The 24,136-nt window shown below is 45.9% G+C and overlaps 1 protein-coding gene across 1 annotated transcript; it reads right to left on the bottom strand.

Moving 5' to 3' along the window:
* Nucleotides 1-876: 876 nt before the first annotated feature.
* DCAF7 (DDB1 and CUL4 associated factor 7) lies at nucleotides 877-20,642 on the bottom strand. Its single transcript, XM_084748552.1, has 7 exons — nucleotides 20,258-20,642; nucleotides 8,626-8,784; nucleotides 7,881-7,992; nucleotides 7,315-7,433; nucleotides 5,410-5,619; nucleotides 2,793-2,910; nucleotides 877-1,320 (listed from the first exon to the last, which is right to left on the bottom strand). Exons 1-7 carry the CDS (start codon nucleotides 20,393-20,395, stop codon nucleotides 1,148-1,150), a joined length of 1,029 nt encoding a protein of 342 aa, XP_084604678.1. The 5' UTR covers nucleotides 20,396-20,642; the 3' UTR covers nucleotides 877-1,147.
* Nucleotides 20,643-24,136: the final 3,494 nt, after the last annotated feature.

Below are 24,136 nucleotides of genomic sequence, written 5' to 3'. Positions count from 1 at the left end.
TGGGATCAGCACAGCTGATTAGCCCACCCTTTATGAGAACTGCTTATCTATCTCAGTCTAAACATCCGGCTCAGGGTCAAGCAGAGACAGCACCTCTCAGGAAGTCTCTCATTCAGAGCATTTAACCCAAAGATGGGCCAATATCCCACCAGGCAGGGAAACGCAACAAACAGAAACACCGAAGCTTAGCTTAGAGATCTTTCTTGCCTATCGTTCAAGTTCTAAAATGGAAAAATAGATTCTGAAACCAGGTACTGGCAACACAATGTGAGTTCAGCTTTCGTGAAACAATCCTCCCTCAGCCTGGCCCCGACTCAACTGCTTATCTCAGCTCCCCCAGGTGCTCATTAGTGAAGCCAGAGAGAGGAACGTGAGGGGAAAGAAGGCCTCCTCTCTGTCCTGGCCTGTGTGGGCCCTCAGGAGCCCCAGGCTGAGAACGGTTGGTGAGTCAGCACACTTAGAGCACCAGCGCAGTTGTGAGCTCCCGGTCGGGGTGTGCCACGAGGCAGTGACTCAGGAAGGCAAACTGCTCTTGGGGTCTAGGGGTCCAGTACCCACTGCAGGCACTGAGGGAAGAGAGGAAGGAGCAAGAGGGAGAACTGTGAAACCAAGAAACCACAAGACTAAATTCTTTTCATAAAAAAATTAGCCTGATAGATAAAAATATACAAAGTTGAGGTTTGTTAAAGACACTGATAGCAGGAGGAAAGACGATGTGAAGCTGGCATTTGTTCCCACTTAAGTGCTAGCACGGACACGGATGGGGAAAGACATGGACTACTGCCTTGGGCAGTAAACAGACAGACATCGGGGGCAGAGAGACACAGACAGAGCCAGTGCTTGTACTGTTCATGAACACAACAGCTGACAAACAAATACACAGAAATGTTTAATTGAAGAAGCAAAGAAGAGGAAAGGAGTGAAAATCTTAAAACCCAGCCCTGGGCTGCGGTGGCACCACACAGCACGGTCCAGCACAGACAGCAAGGGGGAACTGGCCTGGACTCCTACAGCAGCTTCTAGACACCATGGGTGTAAAGCAACAACAGACACACTGGCCACTGGAAACACGTTCTTCTTACGTGGGGAGGGAAGGAGCGGAGGCTGAGACACACAAGCCCCTGCTTGGTGGGAGGGGCGCCCAGCACTACACGCGGAGAATCTCTAGGCAGTTGTTGTAGCAGATGGCTATCCAGTCGGGCTGCGTGGAGGCCCACTGCACATTGTTGATCTCCCCTTCGGCTGTGTAGGCCAGGATAGGGTCCTCGATGGCACGCGGCATCTGCTGGATGTCCCAGATGAGAGCCTGATGGTCATCCGCTACGGAAAAAGCAAAATCACTGTAGTTGAAGCAAAGGGGTAACAATCCTGCATTTGGAGGGTCAGTCACAATTTGCAAAACATTTGCTCACTAAAACTTTGTGAGAGGGGTTTTAGTTTAGAAACAAGGAAACCAAGACCTAACAATGTCACTAGACTTGTTCCTTGATGCCACGTAGCCAGTGAGTGGCAGAGTCAGGGCCCAAATCTAGATCCTCACCCTGCATCCCAGGTGCCCTTAAGCTCCATTCACTGCACCAGGGTTAGAGAATTAGATCAGGACACTAAGAGTCAGGAATCAGGAGAGGACATGGAATATAATAATCCCAAAATAAGATGTCACGTTCAGCCACTAAAAATACTTAAGCGGATTAAGATGCTTCTCTGATGACTGTTTCCAATTTTATGTACATTTACACGTCAATGAGTTATAGAGATGACTGACATAAAGTGATACACAGACATGCACTAAAAAACATCCATCTATGCCTGTAATCCCAGCAACAGGTGCTGGGGGCATAGCTAAGTGGTAGAGCAGCCACTGACCATGTTCAGAATGCTAGGTCCAATGGGCAGCACCATTAGAAAATTAACAACAAACCGAATCAAATAAAGTGTTCTGCTGGGTGTGGTGGCACATGGCTGCCAACCCCAGCACTCACGAGGCAGAGGCAGGTGGACTGCTGCAAATTGGAGCTTCAGCCAGGGTGGTGGTGGCACACACCTTTAATCCCAGCACTTGGGAGGCAGAGGCAGGTGGATCCCTGTGAGTTCGAGGCCAGCCTGGTCCACAAAGCTAGTCCAGGACAGCCAAGGCTGCATGCACAGAGAAACCTTGTCTCAAGAAGGAAAAAAAAAAAAAAAAAAGCAAAAAGGCGCCCTCTTTGGGGGAAATCATAAAGTGAGAACTGTAAGTCAAAGTGCTGACTAGGTAAGACTGTGTGACACACAAAGGCCAAGGCCCAAGGGAAGATTCCTGGTAGTGCCAAAGACCCTGCTACAGCCAAGATGGGTGCTTCTTCCTATACCTGAGTCCCCTGTAAGAACCAGACTTCGAGCCAGGGCATGGTGGCGCACGCCTTTAATCTCAGCACTTTGGAGGCAGAGGCAGGCAGATTGCTATGAGTTAGAGGCCAGCCTGGTCTACAAGCAAGTCCAGGACAGCCAAGGCTACACAGAGAGACCCTGGCTCGAAAAACCAAAAAAACAAAACAAAACAAAACCAAAAACAAAAAAACAAAAGAACCCAGATTTCTGGGAACTATGTGTATATTGACCTATAGGACTATGTCTGACACACAGCATCATTAGTCAATGAGGGAGCCCACTGAATGTACAAAATCATCTGGAATGTGGACTGCTTCAGTCCCACAGACCTCTCAAAACTGTCGTTGGAAACAGTTAAGGACCGCGCTCCTAGAGGCCAAGAATGGGAACTGGACTCCCCTGGCATGTCCTCCCACCATAGTTACCTGCGGTGCAGATGTGGCAGGACGAATGTGGGGCCCAAGCAATGCCATTGACACATGCTCGGTGGTTGTTCAGCCTGGCGACAGGTGTGCAGGGAACCCGGACATCCAGAATCACCACCTGCATAAATGCAAGAAAAAGGCCCAATAATTAAAGAGTGCAGCAGGAAAACCAAACCAAAAAATACTATCACACACAATTGTAAGCATTATTTTTTCACTTGTGGATTTGAAAATATTAAAGATAGGATTTCCTGATGGAGGAAAAAAACAATAAGCAAACACAGGCAGTGTATTCTCTGTGACGAAAACATGGGCCTTAAGACTAATAGAGAAGAGGATTGTAGAAATGGCTCAGAGGTTAAGAGCACTGGCTGTTCTTCCAAAGGTCCTGAGTTCAATTCCCAGCAAACTCATAACCATCTATAATGAGATCTGGTACCCTCTTCTGGCCTGGAGACTACTGTATAATTAAAAAAAAAAAAAAAAAAAGACCAATGGAGAAGAGAAAGCAGGAAGAGGCACCGTGAGTCTGGATGATCCACAGCACCTTTGGTAAGCTTTGGCAAGTGCCTATGAAAAGTCTATGCACCATAGCTAGGCAGAATGCACCTTACCAAAGCAGAATCCAGAAGCAGTAAAAAGTCTGAGGCACGAGCCTCACCCAAACCAACACTAACCACTGCATCTTCTTAACCAAAACTCCACCCCTCTTGTAAAAACTAGCAGACCACAGAGCTTCTGTCTATCTGCTTACAACAGCTGGAGTCTGCCTACAACACCAAGTGGGAGGCTGAGTCCCAGTAACTGACTCGGTTTAAATTGTCGTCATTTAGATACATACTACTTGTCTTACCCTTTTTTCTTTCTTTCTTTCTTCTTTTTAAATCTATTTATTTTTATTTTATGTGCACTGCATGGCTCCGGGTGTCAGATTTTGGAGTTACAGACAGTTGTGAGCTGCCATGCGGGTACTGGGAATTGAACCGGGTCCTCTGCAAGAGCAGTCAGTGCCCCCAACTGCTGAGCCATCTCTCCAGCCCTTTACCCTTTTTTCTTTATTGTTAAATGTTTGTTTGAATTTTTTGAATTAGTTGTACAACTAATAAATTACCAGATGGATTTTATATCATTTCTTCAGGACTAAAGTTTTTTTGATGACTTCAAATTTGGGATCTTCACATCTGAAGCCAGGAAACATAAGCACACATTTGGTTAGCGTAAAAGGCTCTTGCGGATACTCTGGGCCAATACAGCAAGTCATCCCAATGCCTGTCACTTTGACTTATACTCTTAAGTTTCTGTAGAGGATCGGCTTCCTTATTAAACAGCCCTTTTTCTCTGCAAACAGAGCCTGCTGACCAAAGGACAGGAGCAAGCCTGAAGAACCTCAAGAGCCATGGTGATGCTGTGCTACTGCAGAGTCCCAGGCTACAGATCCACCACCACTCTTCCACGTGTCTTAGAAAGCCAGTGATTTATTTATATTTTTGAGACAGGGTTTCTCTATGTAGCTCTTGGCTGTTCTGTACTCACCCTGTAGACCAGGCTGGCCTCAAACTCACAGAGATCCTCCTGCCTCTGCATCCCAAGTTCTAGGATTGAAAGTGTGCACTATCATACCCAGAAAAAGTTTGTTTTTTGTTTGAGAGGTGTGTGTGTGTGTGTGTGTGTGTGTGTGTGTGTGTGTGTTTGTGTGTTTTGTATTGGGGATAGAACTCTGGGCCTTGAGCATGCTAGATAGATACTCTGCCACTAAACTACATCCCCACTATATCAGAAATTTTTTTAAAAAATAATTTATTCAGATTACATCCTGGTTGTTATCCCCTCACGTGTATCTTCCTGTTCCCTCCTCCCTCCCTCTCACCCTATTCCCCTCCCCTAGGCCTGTGACAGAAGGAGACCTCCTCCACCATCATACCATCTCAGCCTATCAGGTCTTATCCAGATAGCCTGCTTACCCTTCCTCTGAGTGCTTCCCCACCAAGGGGAAGTGGTCAAATAGGGGGCACCAGAGTTCATGTCAGCGGCAGTCCCCACTCTCCTCACAACCATGGAGAATGTGCTGTCCATTGCCTAGATCTGAATAGGGGGTCTGGGTTTACCGCATGCATTGTCCTTGGCTGGTACAACAGTTTGAGCGGGCCCCTCCCCGGGTCCAGATCCACCAGCCTTTATGGTCTTCTGGTAGGGTTCCAGGACCTTCTGGGTCCTTCTATTTCCCCATTCTCCCATACCTCTCTCACCTGGAGTCCCATAACAGAGAAGGCAGCACAAATGCAGCGAGTCTGTGGCTACTCTGGATACACAGTAAGTTCCAAGCTAGACTGGGCTACAGAGACTCTGTTTCACCAAAGAAGTGGGAGAAGGTTCTAGCAGTCCTTTTTGTTGATCGGGGCTCCTCAATCTAGGCTCTACTGGCACTTAGGTAGATGATACTGTTGGGGGCTGTTCTGTGTATGACAGATGATTAGCAGCCTCCTGGATCACTACTCACTCTGATTCCCTCTTAACTCTTGACAACAAACTTATCTCCAGGCATTTGAAGGAGACCTTGGGCAACTCTTGTAAACACCCTAGGCAGACTGCAGTCAAGAACAGGGCCCACGGGGCTCACCTCCATCCCATCCATGGCCATGGTGGCCAGGTAGTTAGGGTCCTGCTTGTTCCAGCAGAGGCGAAGCAGTGGGTGATGCTGTGGGTCCTCATAAATGATGGTGCTGTGTTCCAGATGGCGGAGGTCAAACATCCTCACAGAGCCATCAGCACCCACAGAGGCAAACATGTCCCTGCCACCTCCGGCTCGGCTGAATGCAATATCATAGACCTGTTGGTAAGAAGCTTCAGATTCAGAGCTGAATTTCCGGTTCCTCTGACCCCAACACATGATGCAAAAGCAGGTAAGTCAGTGGCTGCTCAGAGAACAAAGATCATTCTAGCACAGACGCTGGCTGACTTCTTCCCACGCCCTGCTTTCTACTCTTCCCCTTAGAGCCCTGTGACAAACAAAAACCACACACCTCGCTGACCAGCAGAGCATACACCAGCCTGAACAAGGACACTGTGTTCCAAGGCATGTATTTTCTGGGTGTTAGTGGTTTCACTTATAGTCAATCAGCTGCAGATTCATAATGAACAGCACATGGGTCTAGTAAGCTGGTTCAGCTGGAGAACCTAGACCTAATATCCATGTGTAAGAAAAAGGGAAAACAGGGCCGGGTGTGGTGGCGCACGTCTTTAATCCCAGCACTTGGGAGGACGAGGCAGGCGGATCAATGTGAGTTCGAGGCCAGCCTGGTCTACAAAGCGAGTCCAGGATAGCCAAGGATATACGAGAAACCCTGTCCTGAAAAATTTAAAAAAAAAAAAAAGGAAAACAATTTTTGGGTTTGTGGGTTGATTTTGGGGGGTGGGGTAGGGGTTCTCTGTGTAGCCTTGGACTCGCTTTGTAGACAGGTTAGCCTCGAACTCACAGCGACCCACCCTCCTCTGCCTCCTGAGTGATGGGATTAAAGGCGGGCGCCACCATGCCCAGCTTTGTTTTTGTTTTGTTTTTTTCAAGAGGGCATGTATCACTATACCTGCCCTTTTGAATCACTCAATCTTATACATTAGTATTTCTTTATGGTTAGAGCAAAAGGGGTTAGCATGTTGATCAATAATAGATGGGCATCTATGAGCAGTGTCTGTCCCTTAGTATCCAGAGTGTGCACAGAACATACTGTTTTTTTAACTTTTAGATTTTTATTTTATCTGTATGAGTGTTCTGGCTGTTTGTATGTTTGTGGAACTAAATAAGTAGCTGGAACCTGCAGAGGCCACCTCAACACTCTGCAGAGGCCACCTCGACACTCCTCTGCAGAGGCCACTGACACTCTGCAGAGGCCACCTCGACACTCTGCAGAGGCCACCTCGACACTCCTCTGCAGAGGCCACCTCAACACTCTGCAGAGGCCACTGACACTCTGCAGAGGCCACTGACACTCCTCTGCAGAGGCTGCCTCGACACTCTGTCGATGAACTTAAGGCATCTTCTTTCTTGTTTTAGTTTGAATTTTTTGTTGTTGTTTTTGGTTTTTGGTTTTTCGAGACATGGTTTCTCTGTGTAGCCTTGCCTGTCCTGGACACTTTGCAGACCAGGCTGACCTCGAACTCACAGCGATCCACCTGCCTCTGCCTCTGGAGTCCCACATGGTAAGAATACGTGCCGTGCCAGCCTGAAGACCTGTGCTCACTCCTCCTCACTCCTCAGAAGCAAACACGTGCACCGTGGTACGCAGGGGCCTGCACATACACACTTTCCCTTCATAATAATAGTAATAAATAAAACATGTTTTTGAAAAGTGCATTTAATTTTAAGTGTTGTTTTCTGTTTTAACAATTATGATTTTCAACGTAGACTAGACATATACCAAGATTACAATCTACATACATAACCTACAAAACAGTGAGAGAACAGTATGACCTCTTGCCTGCAGGGACAGAACCTATGAAAAACGAAGAGAAGGGAAAACACCATTACCTCTTTGTCATGGGCAATTAGCTGGGTCTTCACATGACCAGACACGAGATTCACTCGTCCCAGCACTTGCCCGGTCTCTAGTCCCCAGATGGTGCAGGTTGTGTCAATGCTTGAGGTACCTGCAGACACAGAGCAAGTCAACGCTGATGAGATGAGGTTCCTTCCAGACTTCCCTCTTCCTCGGCTTGGCCCAAGGGACAACGGGCCACAAGCACTTTCTGAGCACTGACTTTTGTTTTTTGTGTCTTGGGAAGGACAGTTTCTTGAGACAGAGAATCCTGAAGTAGTTTAGGCTGACCTTGAACTCAAGACCCTCTAACCTGCACTCTTAAGTGTTGGTGTTATAGGGCTGGATCATAGAATTTACCAGAAGAGATGTGATATACCTTCAGGGAAAGCTGAGGAATTAATAACTTCTTTCCATATTTAGCCCATTTCACCCCTGCCCTGTTTCAAGATGAAGTGTGTGCCTCAAACTCCTGGGTGAAAATAGGCACAGCCCCAATCTGAGAAAATGTACCTTCGTTTTTTGGGTTTTTTTCCAGACTGGGATTCAAAGCCCTCACCTAGAAGATAAGGGTCCACCTCGTTCCAGTCAAAGGAGGTCAGGGGAGCACAGAAGTCGGAGTTCTTGTTATTGTTTAGCAGGCACTCCAGCCTGGTCTCCGTCTCACCAACCTGAAGAAACGGCAGTTTCAGACATTAGCCAGTCTACACGCACCTCCCCACTAAAAGGCCTGTTTACTGCATCTAAGACAAGAGGAGAGCACACTTTCATGATAAAGGGCACTAAAACCCGAAGGAACTCCTCAACTGGGACTTCTTTCAAAACCTCCTTTCTCCCCAACTTTGCTCTCTAGGTTTTCACCCACCCAAGCCTCTTTCCAGAGCTCTTAGCAGCTGCCTGCCCGACCCTAGACTCCCAAGCACAAGGGATGCCCTGAGGCTGAGCTTAGCTGAAAGATCCACACACTTAATGCATTAGAATCAATACGCTGGGGTTTACTTACTCAAAAATATGCTATTAACAGAGTAGAAGGTCCCAAGTGTTCTCTGCCTCACAGAAGGCTGGCCCCATCACACCAGGTTAACTGAGCCTCGGGTTTCCAAGGTTGCCTGAGGCCAGCAGCAAGGCTCTGTGTCATCTGGGCTAAGTTTCCTAGAAAACCTGCTGAGCTAGAACAGGATCAGTTCTTTGTTTCCTGCATGCTGCAATGATACTTTACTACCTGTCTGCCCTGTAGGATCCCACACTGCTGACAGCTGACCCCAAAGCCTGTGTGTCTTGCTGCTAATACAGCACCTGCTTACCCTCCACACACGCAGATAGTCACCACTGGTCGCCAGAAGGTCTGGATAGACGCCTTTTGTGTCAGGAATCCACATGAGCTTTGTGGTGGGGTATGGGTGGTCAAAGGTGTTTCGGCAAATGAACTCCGAGCTCTCCTCATCTAAACCAACAAGCTGAACCTGCAGCACATCAAGATTGAGCCACATGAGAATTTGTTTTCATGAGCAGCATCAAATACATCATTTCCTGGTCAGTCTTAACACTGAAGTACACAGTCGAGTGACTTTAGTGCAGGAGCCCTGGACTGATGATCCCAGCACTAGATGAAAATTCACGAATCACAGGGTTCAGTACAATCAACACTACGAAGGTAGAAAAGTCTGAGAAGAGCTGAACGTAGGTTTTCTGATGCGAAGTCCTGAATGAATCTCCTTCACCCTCTCCCCCAATTCCCCTCTGAGACAATGTGCTTGCCCTGTCTCTCCTCCCAAGTACTGGGATTACAGGAATGTACAACCATAGCATATTTAATCAAGTGCTGGAAACCGAACCAGGACTTCCTGTATGCTAGGCTAGTAATCTACCATCAGAACTGTATTCCCAGCCCCCACTTTGGCTTCTTGAATCAAGTTAGCCTTGAACTCAGTGATTTTCCTGTCTCTGCCTCCTGAGTGCTTGGACTAACGGTGTGCACCACAGCACCCAGCTCCATTCTATGGACACATATTTGGCAGGACAGTGTTGTAAAAGACTTTCACTCTACTTACAAGGTTCTTTCGAGACAGGGCTTTATGTAGTCTATGCTACCTCAAGCCCTCTATGCAGACAGGGCTTGTCCCCACCGTCCAAGGGTTTGCTCTACTTTCTACTGTGTTCCTGTTGGATTTATGGGTCAGTTTGGGAAGACCCATAACTTAATGCTGAATTTAGTTATTTAGGTCACCTTTGCTTGTTTCAGCAATACTTTAAAGTTTTGCATGTACAGACCCTCAACCCTTCCATTAACTTTATTTCTGTGTAATTGTATACTACTGCAAATCTTTTAGTTGTAGTTTTATCTACACTACCTAGCATAATGTTAAATTTCCATCTCAAGTTGGGCATGGTAGTACATGCCTTTAATCCCAGCACTCAAGAGGCAGAGGCAGGCAGATATCTGTGAGCTCAAGGCTAGCCTGGTCTACAAAGTCTAGGACAGCCAAGGCTACACAGAGAAACCCTGTCTCGAAAAAAACAAAAAAAATTCCATTTCAACTGTTTATTGCTATTATATAGAAATCGTTTATTTTGTATATTTATCTTAGATCTTTAACTTTGGTACATTAGTTACCAGTGGCTCTTATACATTTGTAAGGATTCTTCTATGTGTATTTATATACAGATTTTTCTAGAAGTTAGACAGATGTGCAAGGTCTAGAAATATGTAGAGGAGATAAGGATTATTGTAAAAAAAAAAAAAAAAGACAGAAACCTGTGCTCTGAAACACTTTAAAGCAATACAAGTGAAGCCAGGGGTAATACCATGGATACGCTAATTATTTGTTTTGTCTTTTTGAGATTGGGATTCACTGTGTAGCTCTGGCTGTCCTAGAACTGGCTCTGTAGACCAGGCTAGCCTCAAACTCTGAGATCTACCTGCCTCTGCCTCCTGAGTGCTAAGATTAAAGGTGTGCGTCACCACTGCCCCACACTGCTATCACTGCTAAGAGTTCAGAGACAATTCTCCATATAGGTCAGGAAGTGACCTTAGGATTGAGCAGTCTTCCTTCTAGGAAGAAGCAGAACATGGGTAGGCAGGTAACTTTAAAGGGAAAGCAGAAAACAGGAAAGTTTACACTCACTTTTTTGCCCCTTCCTTTCTTTCTTTCTTTCTTTCTTTCTTCTTTTTGTGTTTGTTTGTTTGTTTTGAAACAGGGTTTCTCTGTGTAGCCCTGGCCATCCTAGACTCACTGTATAGACCAGGCTAGCCTCAATCTACAGCAATCCACCTGTCTCTGCCTCCTGAGTGCTGGGATTAAAGACGTGTGCCACCACGCCTGGCCCTACACTTACTTCTGAAAGTTGTCACATGCCTGTCTTCATATTTTCCCCAAACCTCAAATATAAGATTCCGTGAACACTTTCCATGTAAGGTCCTCTAGCCCCAACACTCAAGGCCGTCTGCCACCCACTGCTAGCTAACCCAGCTTATCTCCCACTTCCCGCAGCTAATCCTCGTTGCCTACCTTCTCCATCCACACACAGCTCCCCACATTTGTACATCATAGCTATACTATTTCCACCAACTCCAATCCTGCCTGACACTAATCCATCAGTGCCATGAGGCTTGCATTACTCTACCATTCACCAGCTGCAGGCCCTCAGCTGTTATTACTCACAACTTGCAGAGTTGATATGTTCATGACACCTACCCTTAAATAACCGTATGTAAACTGCTTATCCCAACCTACAAGCTTTAACATTGTATCCTACTTCCTCCACAAAACACTGGCAGTCTTCCTGGTCCTGTATCTCTCAGGAATTACCAGTACCATGCACTGGACAGTTAATCCCATAGTGCCTCGTGAGACACTAACATTACTGTTCTATGTATTTTCACTTAGTATGTGTCTTAATGAAAGGGCTTGTTTTTCTTTATATACAGTTAAGTATTGTTTCCAAATTCAGCTGTTTTGTGCCTATTCCTAAAATTCCCTGTGTTTGAATACTGTTGTTATTTTTTCTAGTACACCAAATCTCAAAAGCAGGGCTTTTGTATTAGAAAGATATGTGTGGTAATGGTGTCTGAGCCCAAAGACACACAAGGGTTCTGCTACTGCGCTATTATCCCTAGCCTTAAAAAAATAAAGTTCTGGGGCTGCAGAGATGGCTCAGAGCTTAAGAGCACTGTCTGTTCATGTTCATCCAAAGGTCCTGAGTCCCCAGCAACCACATGGTGGCTCACAACCATCTGTAACAAGATGGTATCCTCTTCTGGTATGCAGGCTCACATGCAAGCAGAATACTGTATAAATAATAAATAAATCTTTAAAAAAAAAAAAAGTTCCATTTTATCCCAGCATAGTGTAAATCTAGACGACTGGGGAGGCGGAGGCTCCAAATAGAGATCCCATTGGGAGAATAAGTAACCTGCCTAGGCTCCATTTTGTAAGCACCCATGCCTTTAGCCTGCCCCCTTCTCTCTGTCCATCAGCTGTTTGCAACTGTGGCTCTGTATTACAATCTCCTGAGAACTTTAAAAATACCCCAATGCATCCAAAGCAGTGAAACAAGAATTTGTGGTAATGAAACACACAAGTATCATATCTGGTAGAGCACCTAGTAATCCAAGGACAGCCAGGGTGGAGAGCAGTGTGCCAGCTGTGCCACACCAGGCTGGATGGCTGAGGTGTGGGACTGTAATCCTACTTAGTCTCAGTTCTTTGTCTGAAGTGAAAATGGGAAAGGCCAGACCCACACTGCATGGAGATGCAGGAAAAGCTGGAACACAGAGTGAGAAGACTGAAGATAGTGCAAGACATGAGACTTGCCTTGAGAGTGGCAGGGTGTGCCAACAGCTTTTCACCACCTGATTTGTCCCCAAGAGGCCTAAGCCTCATTCCTTTCAGATCTCCAACTTGTCTGAATGAATCCTTCTGTTACCCTAAACCATTTTCCCCCTTAATCTAATTGTATGACTCTTTTGTCTGTTTGTATGTATGTGCACCACTTTCAAGCCGGGTGTCGAAGAAGACCAAAAGAGGATGTCAGAGGCCCTGGCACTGGAGTGACAGATAGTTGTCAGCTGCCATGTGGGCGCTGGGGGTCTTCAAGAGCAGCCAGTGTTTTTGGGCACTGAGCCATCCCTTATGCTCCTACCCTGGTTCTGTAGGTTCCTGTTTCTAAAAGTAGTGACAGTCTCTGTGAGGACAAAGTTGAACCAAACTACCTTTCACATTTTTAGAATAAAAATGTATGGGCAGGAGATATGGCTCGGTCAGTGAACTGTTTGTCTCACCAGTATGAGAACCTGAGTGTAACCCCCCAGAAGCACCGTAAGAAGCCTGGTGTGGGCACACCTGCAATCTCAGCTCTGAGGAGGAGGAAACATGAGGATCCCCAGGGCTTGCTGGTCAGCAAGTCCAGCTGAGTCCAAGCTTCAGCTTTAAGATCTTGTCCCCCAAAATAAGACAAAGAGCTGGGCAGTGGTGGCGCATGCCTCTAATCCCAGCACTCAGGAGGCAGAGGCAGGTGAACCTCTGTGAGTTTGAGGCCAGCCTGGTGTTCAGAGTGAGTTCCACGACAGCCAAGCTACACAGAAAACCCATTTCAAACAAAACAAAAAATAAGCCAAAGGGCAACTAAGAAAGACACACTAACCTTTGGTCTCCAATGCATGGAAACACACACACACAATTTCTTTTAAAAAAATTTTAAAGCATATTGGAGTTTAAGAGAACTGATAATCAAACCACTGTAAGAACTTCTAGTGCCATTACTTTAAAGGAATCACAAAGCTTTTCTGATGCATCTAAGGTGTGCTCAATCCTGCCCTCTATGGCCCTTCTATATCCCACGTCATGATAAAGGATGAGGAGGGGCTGCTCCAGAGCAAACACAGCATCAGGGAGAACGCCATACTAACCAGGTGCTTAAGAAGAACACCAACTGTAACCTGAACCTCACCTTCCCTAATAGACTGACCTGCTCAAAGCTTTCCTTCAGATAATCAGACCTTTACATTTTATGACAAAAAGAGAATGTTATGTGCTCTATGAATACTCAAGTACAGAGGAAGATGGTAGAGCTCGCATTAACGCCACCCCTCTCTGTACTTACTAATCTTGGCAATTCTTACTAAGATCTACAATGACTGGTTGGTGGGTATCTTTCCAAGTTATTTCTCCATTTATTTACGTGTGTGTGTGTGTGTGTGTGTGTGTGTGTGTGTGTGTGTTAGAGATGTGCATGATGGGCTTTTTATAACAAAAATAAACAAACAGAAAACTGAAAACATAGACTTGTTCCATACAACATCATCTCGTCAGGTGGTGGCACACACATTTAATCCCAGCACTTGGGAGGCAGAGGCAGGCAGATCTCCCTGAGTTTGAGGCCAGCCTGGACTACAGAGCTACGTCTAAGTCAGCCAGAGCTGTTACACAGACATTCCAGCACAGGAGGCAGAGGCAGGTGGATCTCTGTGAGTTGGAGGCCAGCCTGGTCTATAGAGTAAGTCCAGGACAGCCAGGGCTACCCAGAGAAACCTTGTTTCAACAAACAAAAAAAAGATGACTTCTCAAATCAATACAAATGGTTCCACCTTGTTCTTCTACAGCAGACTATGGTAAGCACACCTCAAATATTTAACTGTTCATTTATTTTGGTTATATAGTACATTGTTTTACTGCTATAAAGAGCACTACAATCAATAATCGTATTTAATTGTCTTTGTTTTATGTGCAAATGCTTTCATTGGATAGATTCCTAGAAGTGTAATTGCTTTCACATTCTAAATTATGTTCTGTGTGTGTGTATGTACATGTTCATGTACATGTGTGTATGTGTGTGTGTGTGTGTGTGTGTGGTGTATGCATGTATAGGCCAGATGTATTCCTCAGTTGTTCTCCATCTTATTTTTGAGACAGGTCGGTCATTAAACTTGGAGCTCACAAATTTGCCTCAACTGTCTGGCCAGCAAGTCACAAGGATCCTTCTGTTTCTGCTGGGCTTTGGAGCTTTTTATTCGGATGCTTGGGATTTGAACTCATCTTTTTGTTGGTGCAGCAAGCACCTTACCTGCTGAGCTATTCTCCCAGCCTCACTTCAAAAGGGTCGCTTCCGGCTGGTGCAGCAGGACATGCCTATAACGAGGGATGGGGTGAGGATGTGGCTTCGGCAGGAGGAAGAAGAGTGTGAGGCAAGCCTGGAGGACAGACAGCTGAGACCTTGTGAGGAGAAGCGGGTGCTGGGAATGTTGGTATTCCCAGCTTTGAGAGGTGGACGCAGGAGAATCAGAAATTCAAGGCCAGCCTATGTTTCATGAAGCCTTGCACATAAAAGTGAAAACTTTAATGACTATTAAGAGAAAAACATAGGCAAAATACTTGAAGATACAGGCATAAATAAGTAAAAACTGTCTGAAGGGCTCCAATAGCATAGAAAATAATGCTAAGAATTGAGAAACGAGGCTGCATGAAATGACAAAGCTCCTGCTGGCAAAGGAAGGCGGCAGCAGCAGAAGGGCAGGCGGCCCGCAGAAGGGAAAGCGCTTTCACTAATGCATGGACAGGTTCCTATCTAGATGCGATAAACAACTATGAACGTTAAAAACCCAAACCCCTAAATCAGCGCTCATGTACAAAAAAAAAAGAAAGAAAAGAAAAAGAAAAAAAAAATGGAAAGAAACCTCCTAAGTCATATCAACAAATGGGAAAATTAATTCAAGTTTCAAAGAAAAAAAAAAACAAAAGGCCTATAGATACTTGAGTATACAGATGAAAACTGCTTACAGATTCCATGTCACCTCAGTCACAATAGTTATTATCAAAAAATAAACGTCAACTACTGGCCCAGGTGTGGGGAAAGGAGCCATTACATACTGCTGCTGGGAATGGAAGCTGGTGTGAAAATCAGTATGGAGGTTCTTCAAAAGCCAAAACACAGACTGGGTGTGGTGGCTCATACCCGTAATTCTAGCACTGGGGAAACTGGGGCAGGAGAATCACTGCCAGTTCAAGGCCGCCCTGGACTAAACAGTGAGAACAAGGGGAGGAAGAAAGCCCCCCAAACGTAATCATGACACGGCGGGATCCACTCCTGGATATGTAGCAGGGTTCTCAGTCAGCACACCACAGAGGCACGAGTACATCCATAACTATGCTGTAGTGTTCACAACAGCAAAGATAGGCACTCAACGCTCAGGCCGTCAACAGGTGAGCAAATAAAGACAATGTAGTGCGAACACAATGGAAATTTATCCAGCTGTAAGAAAAACATGAAATCTGCAGGAAAATGAGTGCAACTGGGAATCATCATTGTGTTAGGAGAAACACACCAGACTCAGACAGATGTTTTCTCTCATATATGGTTCCACACTTAAGTTTATATAGATATACATATATACACACACCTGCACATATATGATACAAGAGTAGGAGGAGAGAGGGAGTAAGGTAAGAGACAGAAGTGGAATATATGTGATATGGAAACAGAGGTGGGAGGGTTATGTGGGGAGTAAAAAAGAAAACGAGGAGACAGGGAAGGGAAGGAGGAGAAAATAAGAATGAAATATGACGTGTATGAAAGCGTCATAAGACTCTATTCTTTATCATGATAACAAAAATTATTTAAAAAGAGGAACATTTACAAGTTGCTTCCATATATTTTTTTTATTAGCAGTAAATAAGTGCTCCATGCTGGGCACGGTGGCACACGCCTTTAATCCCAGCACTCAGAGGCAGAGGCAGGAGAATCACTGAGTTCGAGTGTAGGACAGCCAGTGCTACACAGAGAAACCCTGTCTTGAAAACCAACCCCCGCCCCAAAAAGAACTTTTTTGCTAATCTGACAGGAGAAGATGCCATTTTTATTTTTACACTATTTTATTACTACGGTTGAACATTTAACTCACCATGTTAAATGTTCCCTCAACTTTTTCCCTCAAAAAATGTTTTTAAGTTTTTTTGAGACAGGGCTTTGCTGTATAATAGCCCTGACTTCCTGGAACTTGCTGTGTAGACCAGACTGGCCTTGAACTCACAGAGGTCCACCTGCCTCTGCCTCTTGAGTGCTGGGATCAGAGGTGTGCGCCACCACACCCAGAACTACACGTCAGAGGTCTCATTTCCTTTGTGGGAGCTCTCCTCCAGTGAAGCCTACACATAGGCCTCCTTTTCCACATCTATTCTATTCCTTCTCAACCTAACTTCTCGCCCACCCCGTCTCCCGGCACAAGCGATGAATCCAGAGCATCACACATAGTAGTCAAGAATTCTACCCACTCAGCTATGTCCTCAGGTTTGCTTTCACTTTTTTTAAAAAAACATTTATTTATTATTTATATAGTATTCTGCCTGCATGCCAGAAGAGGACACCAGATCTCATTATAGATGGCTGTGAACCACCATGTGACTGCTGGGAATTGAACTCAGGACCTTTGGAAGAGCAGACAGTGCTCTTAAGCTCTGAGTCATCTCTCCAGCCTTTGCTTTTACGTTTTTTTAAAGACAGAGGTTCACTAAGTTGACCAGGCTAGCCTTAAATTCACTCTGTAGCCCAGGCTAGCCTTGACCTCATGTTCAGCCTGTGCTCCTTCTTCTGGTCCCAAAAGACCAATTTGTTTCCTTTGTCCAACAAATTACTATTTTGGAGAACTGCAGCTCTTCTGAGTTTGGCATCTGTAGCCATGGATACCCTCCTTATTGTCTTCCTAGATCCAGCATCCTACTGCCCTTCCCTACATACTGTGGGAGTGCTGGGAAAAATTAGTCCTGACAAGAGTCATCTCGGTGACAGTCCTTTGCTCCAGTCTCCAATGCCCTGCTGTGCCTCTTCCGTCTCCTACCTTCAGTGCCTTCTGCAGTCACTCTCCACTTCACAACAACTCCTCCAACATGTGAAACAACGCCCTAGAGAGGAAAGCTGTGAAGCAGAATCATTTTTACTCATTGAAAAAAAAAATATGTTGGCACTTTAAAAAAATTTAAAAATCACAGTCTTGCTGTGTGTCCCAAGCTGGCCTTGAAGTTGGGAACCACTGGAATTACAGGCACATGTCACCACTCTTGGTCTATTTTTTCTCATTTTTTATTTTTTTAAAGGTTGATTTTTAAATGTGTTTATGTATGGGTAGGTGTGCATCTACCATGTGGTAATCTTTCACATTTTTATTAGATTTCTTTACTTTATGTGTATGAGTGCTTGCCTGCATGTGTGCATGTGTACTTCATGCATGCCTGTTGGTTCCCTGGAACTGCTGGGAATTACCGCAGGTTCTCTTTAAGAACAAGGGCTCTGACCCACAGAGCCACCTCTCCAGCCCCGACACGATCATCTTAACGTCGCCTTTTCCTAGTCTGTGTGGCTCTGGGTGAGTTATCTTCTGTGCCTCAATTTCTTTCTGTGTGAAACGACATCATAAGGTGTCAGCTGGTTTAGTTAGGAAACTTTTGTTCTAATACACACTGACTGGTTTTGTTTTTGGTTTTTTGTTTGTTTGTTTTGAGACAGGGTTTCTCTGTATAGCCCTAGCTGTCTTGGACTCACTCTGTAGATCAGGCTGGCCTTGAACTCCCAGCATCTGCCTGCCTCTGCCTCCTAGTGCTGGGATTAAGGGATGTGTGCCACCACACCGTTATCTGAGCAATTATGGGGCCGTGATTAACGACTCCAAGTATTAGTTGATTTGCATAACATGGGTGTTTATTCCACACTTACACATGTCCATTGCTGTGTTCCACACCAGCACTGTGTATCCTGGAGTGGAATAAATTTTCTTTCCTCAAGGAGCTTGTGGTAACAGACAAGGAAGAAGATATGACACTTTTCCCTTTCTTTTAGAAAACCCATGAGGTAGTGGGACATAGTAACATATGAGTAATCCCTATACTTGGGAGGTCACGGTAGGTGGGGAAGGAGTTCAAAGCTTGCCTGGGCTACATGAGTCTGTGTCTCAAAACACAATACCCTCTTAAGATATGAATAATATATAATATACATTATTCACAGAAAAGATGAAAGTAAAGACACCTACTTCTGAGGAGTATTTTATTTTTTGTTTGCGACAAGGTTTTGCTTTGTAACTCAGATTGGTTGGAAGCTCATTATATAGCCCAGGCTAGCCTCAAACTTAAAACAATCCATCCGCCTCACCTTCCCAGTGCTGGAATTATAGGGGAGAGCCACCAGGCCCAGCCTGAAGGTTATTTTATATTACACATTTGCTCCCTGGGAGGCATTGGACATGCTCACAGTTTTTAAAGAAGGCGCTGGAGAGATGGCTCAACAGACAAGAGCACTTACTGCTCTCACAGGACCTGAGTTTGGTTTCCAGCACTCAAACTGGGTGGCTTACAACACAGCCTGTAACTCCAGCTCCAGGGAGGCCGTGACACCCTCTTCTTGCCTCTGCAGACATTCAATTTCTATTTTAGATTAAAAAAAAAAACCTGGAAGAACTTAAAAGGGGAAAAATTAATTTATGTTAAAAAAACACTATAGTCCTTTGATAGACATATTTTTATTTTTATTTCTTACATAAGTCCTTAAATAATATTTCTAGCGACCTTAACCTTATTAATACTACCCACACCAGGACCCTGAAACTCAGTTTTACTGTCACTGTGGGAGGAGGAGGCAGAGAAAAGAAATAAGCCTCTTGTTTAGGAAAAGGCAGATGATACACACTCCCTGGGATTGGAAACTGTTGGTGTAGGTATGATGTCTAGGCAATGGAACGCCATCCTCTTCACTCACTTCTCAAAGACGACGCCAAAAAAAAAAAAAAAAAAAAATGGGGACCCTTACCCAGAGAAACACACGTGCTCCTGAAATACTATTAAAAACAAACAAACTTAAAATGTTCAAAGGTTTTCACCTGAACCTTCGCATGTAAGACAGAACCCTCTTCCTATATCACTGTGGGTCAGAAATAATATAAGTTGGTCTCTGCGATGCCTTATAGCTAAACCCTAGACTACCCACTTCTACCACCCTGTCACTTGTCTCCAGTCTGATGTTCAGAGGAGGAAGCCGGAGCACTGGCTTTAAATACCACTGACCCATCTTTCAGTAGTTCTGGTCACTTTCAATACACACACACACACACACACACACACACACACACACACACACACTTCCCCCCCACTCCAATTGCAACGAAAGAATGAAGAGACTGGGTTTGAGTTTCAAAACTACATCCTGGAGTACTACTTTAAAGCCTCTCCTTCTACCAGCGTTTTGGTGAAGCGATGATGTCCAGCAAAGCTGCAAACCAACATGTAAGGAACCACGAAAAGAATAAGACAAACGTCATCTTTCTCTACTCAGAAATAATGGCGGGATAATGCCACAGACCAAGGTTTCCAAGGAAAAGACTGGGGGAGGGTGCGTATTGGGAAGGGAAAAACCAGTGACCAATGACAACCTAGCATCAGGGCTCTGTATCCATGAGAAACACCTGAGATGGGGAAGATCTTGCAATAAATAGCCCTAACAGAAATCTCGCGTGGCCGGGAATGCACGACCACCAATCCAAGCGCCCGCATCTTCCTCCACTGCCTCTCTCCCGCCCCCCACCTAGCAACAGATCAGAAGCACTGCGGCAGAGAAGTGGGGGGGAAATGAGAGGGGCAGGGGACGCGCGGCTTTGGGGGATGCAAACTCCAATCTGAGACCTGGCTTATGACCACCAAAAAACCTTATCTGCCTCAGGCATGTCACAACCCCGTGCCTCTGTTTCCCCACCCCCACCCCACCCCCGCCCCCAGCTGTCAAGATTAAAATAAGGAAACGAGTGTGACACACTCAACAACGGAGCCAACAGAGGAACCACCCCCTTTTCTGGCCAAGTTCGCAGGGGAGTTGTGGGGTCTGGGGCTGCCGCCCACCTCCAGTGTCCTCCGCCCCCCAACCCCGCCAGCTAGAAGCCGAACCCCTGGCACGACGACCCACCTTGTTGTTGTACTCTTCCACGAAGCTGCCCAGCGCCAGGCGAAAGCGCTTGTCCGGCCGTACGCTCCAGTTCATGGCGTACACAGTCCAGGGCGCTTCATATTTGTAGATCTCCTTCCGTTTGCCGTGCAGGGACATAGTGGCGGCTGGGCCGCAGAGCCGACCGGAGAGGCAGCGGACCGGGGCACGAGACAGGCTGGGGAGCCCGGCTTGGGTCGGCAGGTCCGAGGGGAGGCGGGGCCCGGGGCGGTCAGGAGCGGCCTAGCCCTCCAAGCAGCACCTCAGCTACACACTCACCGGGCCCGACCACCAGTTTCAAACCAGCTCCGGCAGCGACTACCACCTTCCGTTTGAGATGCCGGCCCGCCCTCTCGGAACGGAAGCCACGAGACCCCGCAGCGGCGGCGACGAGCATTGGCTGCCGGGTACGTCCTTTCCAAGCTGTTCCTTTATCTCATTGGTCAACGCGGCCGTAGCGCCCGAGCCCTCCTCACTATTGGCGGAAATGTTTGTCATTCTGCTTATTCGCCCCGCCTAACTCCTGGAGGCGGGCTGTTTTGAAGCCCCAAAGATGATTGGCTAGCCAAGATGTCAGTCAGGCGGATAACGGCGCACTGCGGGTGAATGGGGGCGTGGGTGGCCCGGGGCAAGTGTACCCCTTCTGCGAACCTCCAAGTTCTAGGCCAAGGGTGAAGCCAGCCACTTCTTCACTGCTGCCGCTACTCTGATCGCCTCTCTCCGCTGCGAATAACCTGTCAAATCTGCTTTCATGAAGGACCTCCTGCGTTTATTTTACCGCCCTAAATCCGGCGGTCCTGCAGTCTTTTCTAAACTGGAACCCTCTCCAGCTCCAATGCCCCCTTTTAACTGTTCTCCAAGGGGCCTGATAGAGACGTCCAGGGCCAGGCGAGCTTGATTCCGGCTTTCTTGCCCTGTCCTGTAGATACTAGAAAGACTCCCGAATTCTAGGATTAGCTTGCAATGAGCTTGGCTCTTAATCACTTAGCTTCTTCGCTCCGGTGTGTTCAGAAGCCAAATGCTAATCTAACTTTAAATGTCTTATGTGCCATGAGTTTGAAATGCAGAAAAGCCTGGGTCTAGGTACATCATTGTCAGCTTAAATGCTTTCAAAGATATTGAAAGAGGTTGTACTGAATTGTTAGGCAGCATTATAAAACTCGATTTAAAAATAAATTAATTTTATGTGTATAAGTAGGTGTACTACATGTGTATACGTGCCCACAGAGGTCAGATTCCCTGGAAGCAGAGTTACAAGATGATTGTGAGACATGATTGAGTGCCAGGAATCCAGCCCAGGTCCTCCGCAAGAGCAACCAGTGCTTTTAAGGGCGGTACCGTACCTCCAGCCCTTAAAATACAATTTGTTTTGTCTTTTTGAAGACAGGATTTCTCTGTGTAGCCTTGACTATCCTGGACTTGGTTTGTACACCAAGGTGGCCTCAAACTCACAGAGATCTGCCTACCTCTGCCGCCTCAAGTGCTGGGCATGTGCCACCAACCCTGGCTATAAAATGCAGGGTTTGTTTTTTGTTTGGTTGGTTGGTTTGGTTTGGTTTTGGTTTTGGTTTTTCAAGACAGGTTTCTCTGTGTTAGCCTTGGCTGTCCTGGGCAGGCTTTGTAGACCAGGCTGGCCTCAAACTCACAGGGACCCGCCTGCCTCTGCTTCCCGAGTGCTGGGATTAAAGGCATGGGCCACAACTCCCGGTTAAAAAACAATTAATGAATGTGGTTTTTAACAGAAACAAACACTGGAAGCCTTGAGGGACAATGGTATACATTCATCAACCATCTTTTAGTCATGTCCACCTGTGTGAACAAGCCTACTGTGCACTTTTTAAATAGAAAGAGGTCAGGCACGAGTTTGCACACCTGTAATCCAGCTCCTGGGCTGTGGAGCCAAGGAGGATCAGAAAGACACTGTTATCCTGGGCTACCGAGCCAGCTGGCGGCAACCTGGTCTAGGTGAGAGACTTTCAAAATAACAAATAATAAAATAATAATAATATTAATAATAGTAAATGTATACTTAGGTTGACAACTCACTCTTTAATCCCAGTGCTTGGAGAGCTGAGGCAGGACCACCGTAAATTTAAGGCCAGTTTGGCTGCAGAATGAGATCCTGTCTGTCCCAAAAAAACAAAAACCAGAAAAAGAATCACAACTAACAAAAGTTGGTTTGGGGTTGTTTGTTTGGTTGTTGTTTTGGTTTGGGGTTATTGTTGTTGTTGTTGTTTTGAGACAGGTTTCTCTGTGTAGCCCTGGCAGTCCTGGTACTCACTCTGTAGACCAGGCTGGCTTCGAACTCAGAGATCCACCTGCTCTGCTGGGAGGAAAAGTGTGCGCCACCCACCACCCAGCAACAACAACACAATTCTACTGACAAGTTTTGCTTCTTTACTTATCGGGAAATTCGGTCCATAGCTTTCTATTGGTTACATCATCTGATTTTGCAATGGGTTAATAATGACTCTGTAGAGCCGGATGTGGTGTCGCCTTTAATCCCAGCACTAAGGGAGGCAGAGGCAGGTGGATCTCTTGAGTTCAAGACCAGCCTGGTCTACAGAGTAAGTTCAGGACAGCCAAGGCTACACAGAGAAACCCTGTCTCAAAAAAACAAAAACAGGAAAACAAAAAACAAAAAAACCCTAGGGGCTGGAGTGATGGCTCAGCAGTTAAGAGCATGGTCTTCAGGGGTCCTGAGTTCAATTCCCAGCAACCACATGGTGGCTCATAACCATCTATCATAAGATCTGGTGCCCTCTTCTGGTGTACATGCAGGCAGAACACTGTATATGTAATAAATAAATAAATCTTACCAAAAAAACCCTAACAACAACAACAACAACAACTTTGTATATGAGCTTAGTAGGGCCATTCCCTTTCTATTTTATGAGCAGGTCTGTTTTAAGGTGGGGGTGAATCCATCCAGTCCTGGGCTTTTCCTAGCTTAGGGCTGCTTCAGTCTTGCTGCATGGTGTGGAGCTGATTAAACTGTTTATGGTCTCCTGATTTAATTTCAGTAGGGTATATATGTATAGGGAGGCACCTATTTATTTTCTCTAGATTTTCTTCCCTGGAGTGGAATATAAACTTTCAAAGTATTCCCCAACATTCCTCTGGATTTCTCTGCAGTCTGTTGTGATGTCCCGTGATGGTTAATATTCCTGATTTGGAAAAGTCTAGACTCACTTAGGAGGATGCACAGGAGGGATTCTGTAGATTGGTTAACTGAGTGGGAGACTCACCTTAACTGGGGCTGATTGGGGTCCTATCCTTGATAAGGAGGAGCAAGCCCTGCGCGGGGGCAAGCATCCCCATCTGCTTTCTGACTGTGGATACAATGTGACCACTTGCTTGACAGACTGACTTTTATCCTTTGACTACTAGTCTGTAGGTATCTTTGCCAGTGAAGTGTGTGTGTGTGTGTGTGTGTGTGTGTGTGTGTGTGGTTTTTTGTTTGTTTGTTTGAGACACTAGATAGTCAGATCTTGGTTTTTAAATCTTTGCTGGTGAATTCAAGCTATTTTCATTTAAGATTATTACTGACAGATTCTTGCTAATTTCTGCAATGGTGTAGGTGGTTTTTCCGGGTGGTTGGATTATCTTGTTAAGTTGTTCTGGCTCCTGGCCTGCTGTGCATGGCTGTTCTGCCTCAGGTTCTCAAGTGCTGGGTTTACAGGCATGAAGTACTTTCTTTTTTTTATCTATGTGCAGGTATGTGAGAAGGCACACTTATGTCTGCATGTGTGCATCGGTGCAGTTCTTCAGTGATGCTCCCCCACTTCCTCTGAGAACGTGTCTCTTATTGGCCTTGAGTTCATCTATGAGGGCTAGAATGGCTTCACCAGTAAACCCCAG

Source organism: Acomys minous, assembly GCF_964271855.1.
Source record: "Acomys minous genome assembly, chromosome: 12".
Lineage (NCBI taxonomy): Eukaryota > Metazoa > Chordata > Mammalia > Rodentia > Muridae > Acomys > Acomys minous.
The sequence above is the reverse complement of the archived record's forward strand: the minus strand, read 5'-3'. Positions and strand labels throughout refer to the sequence as shown.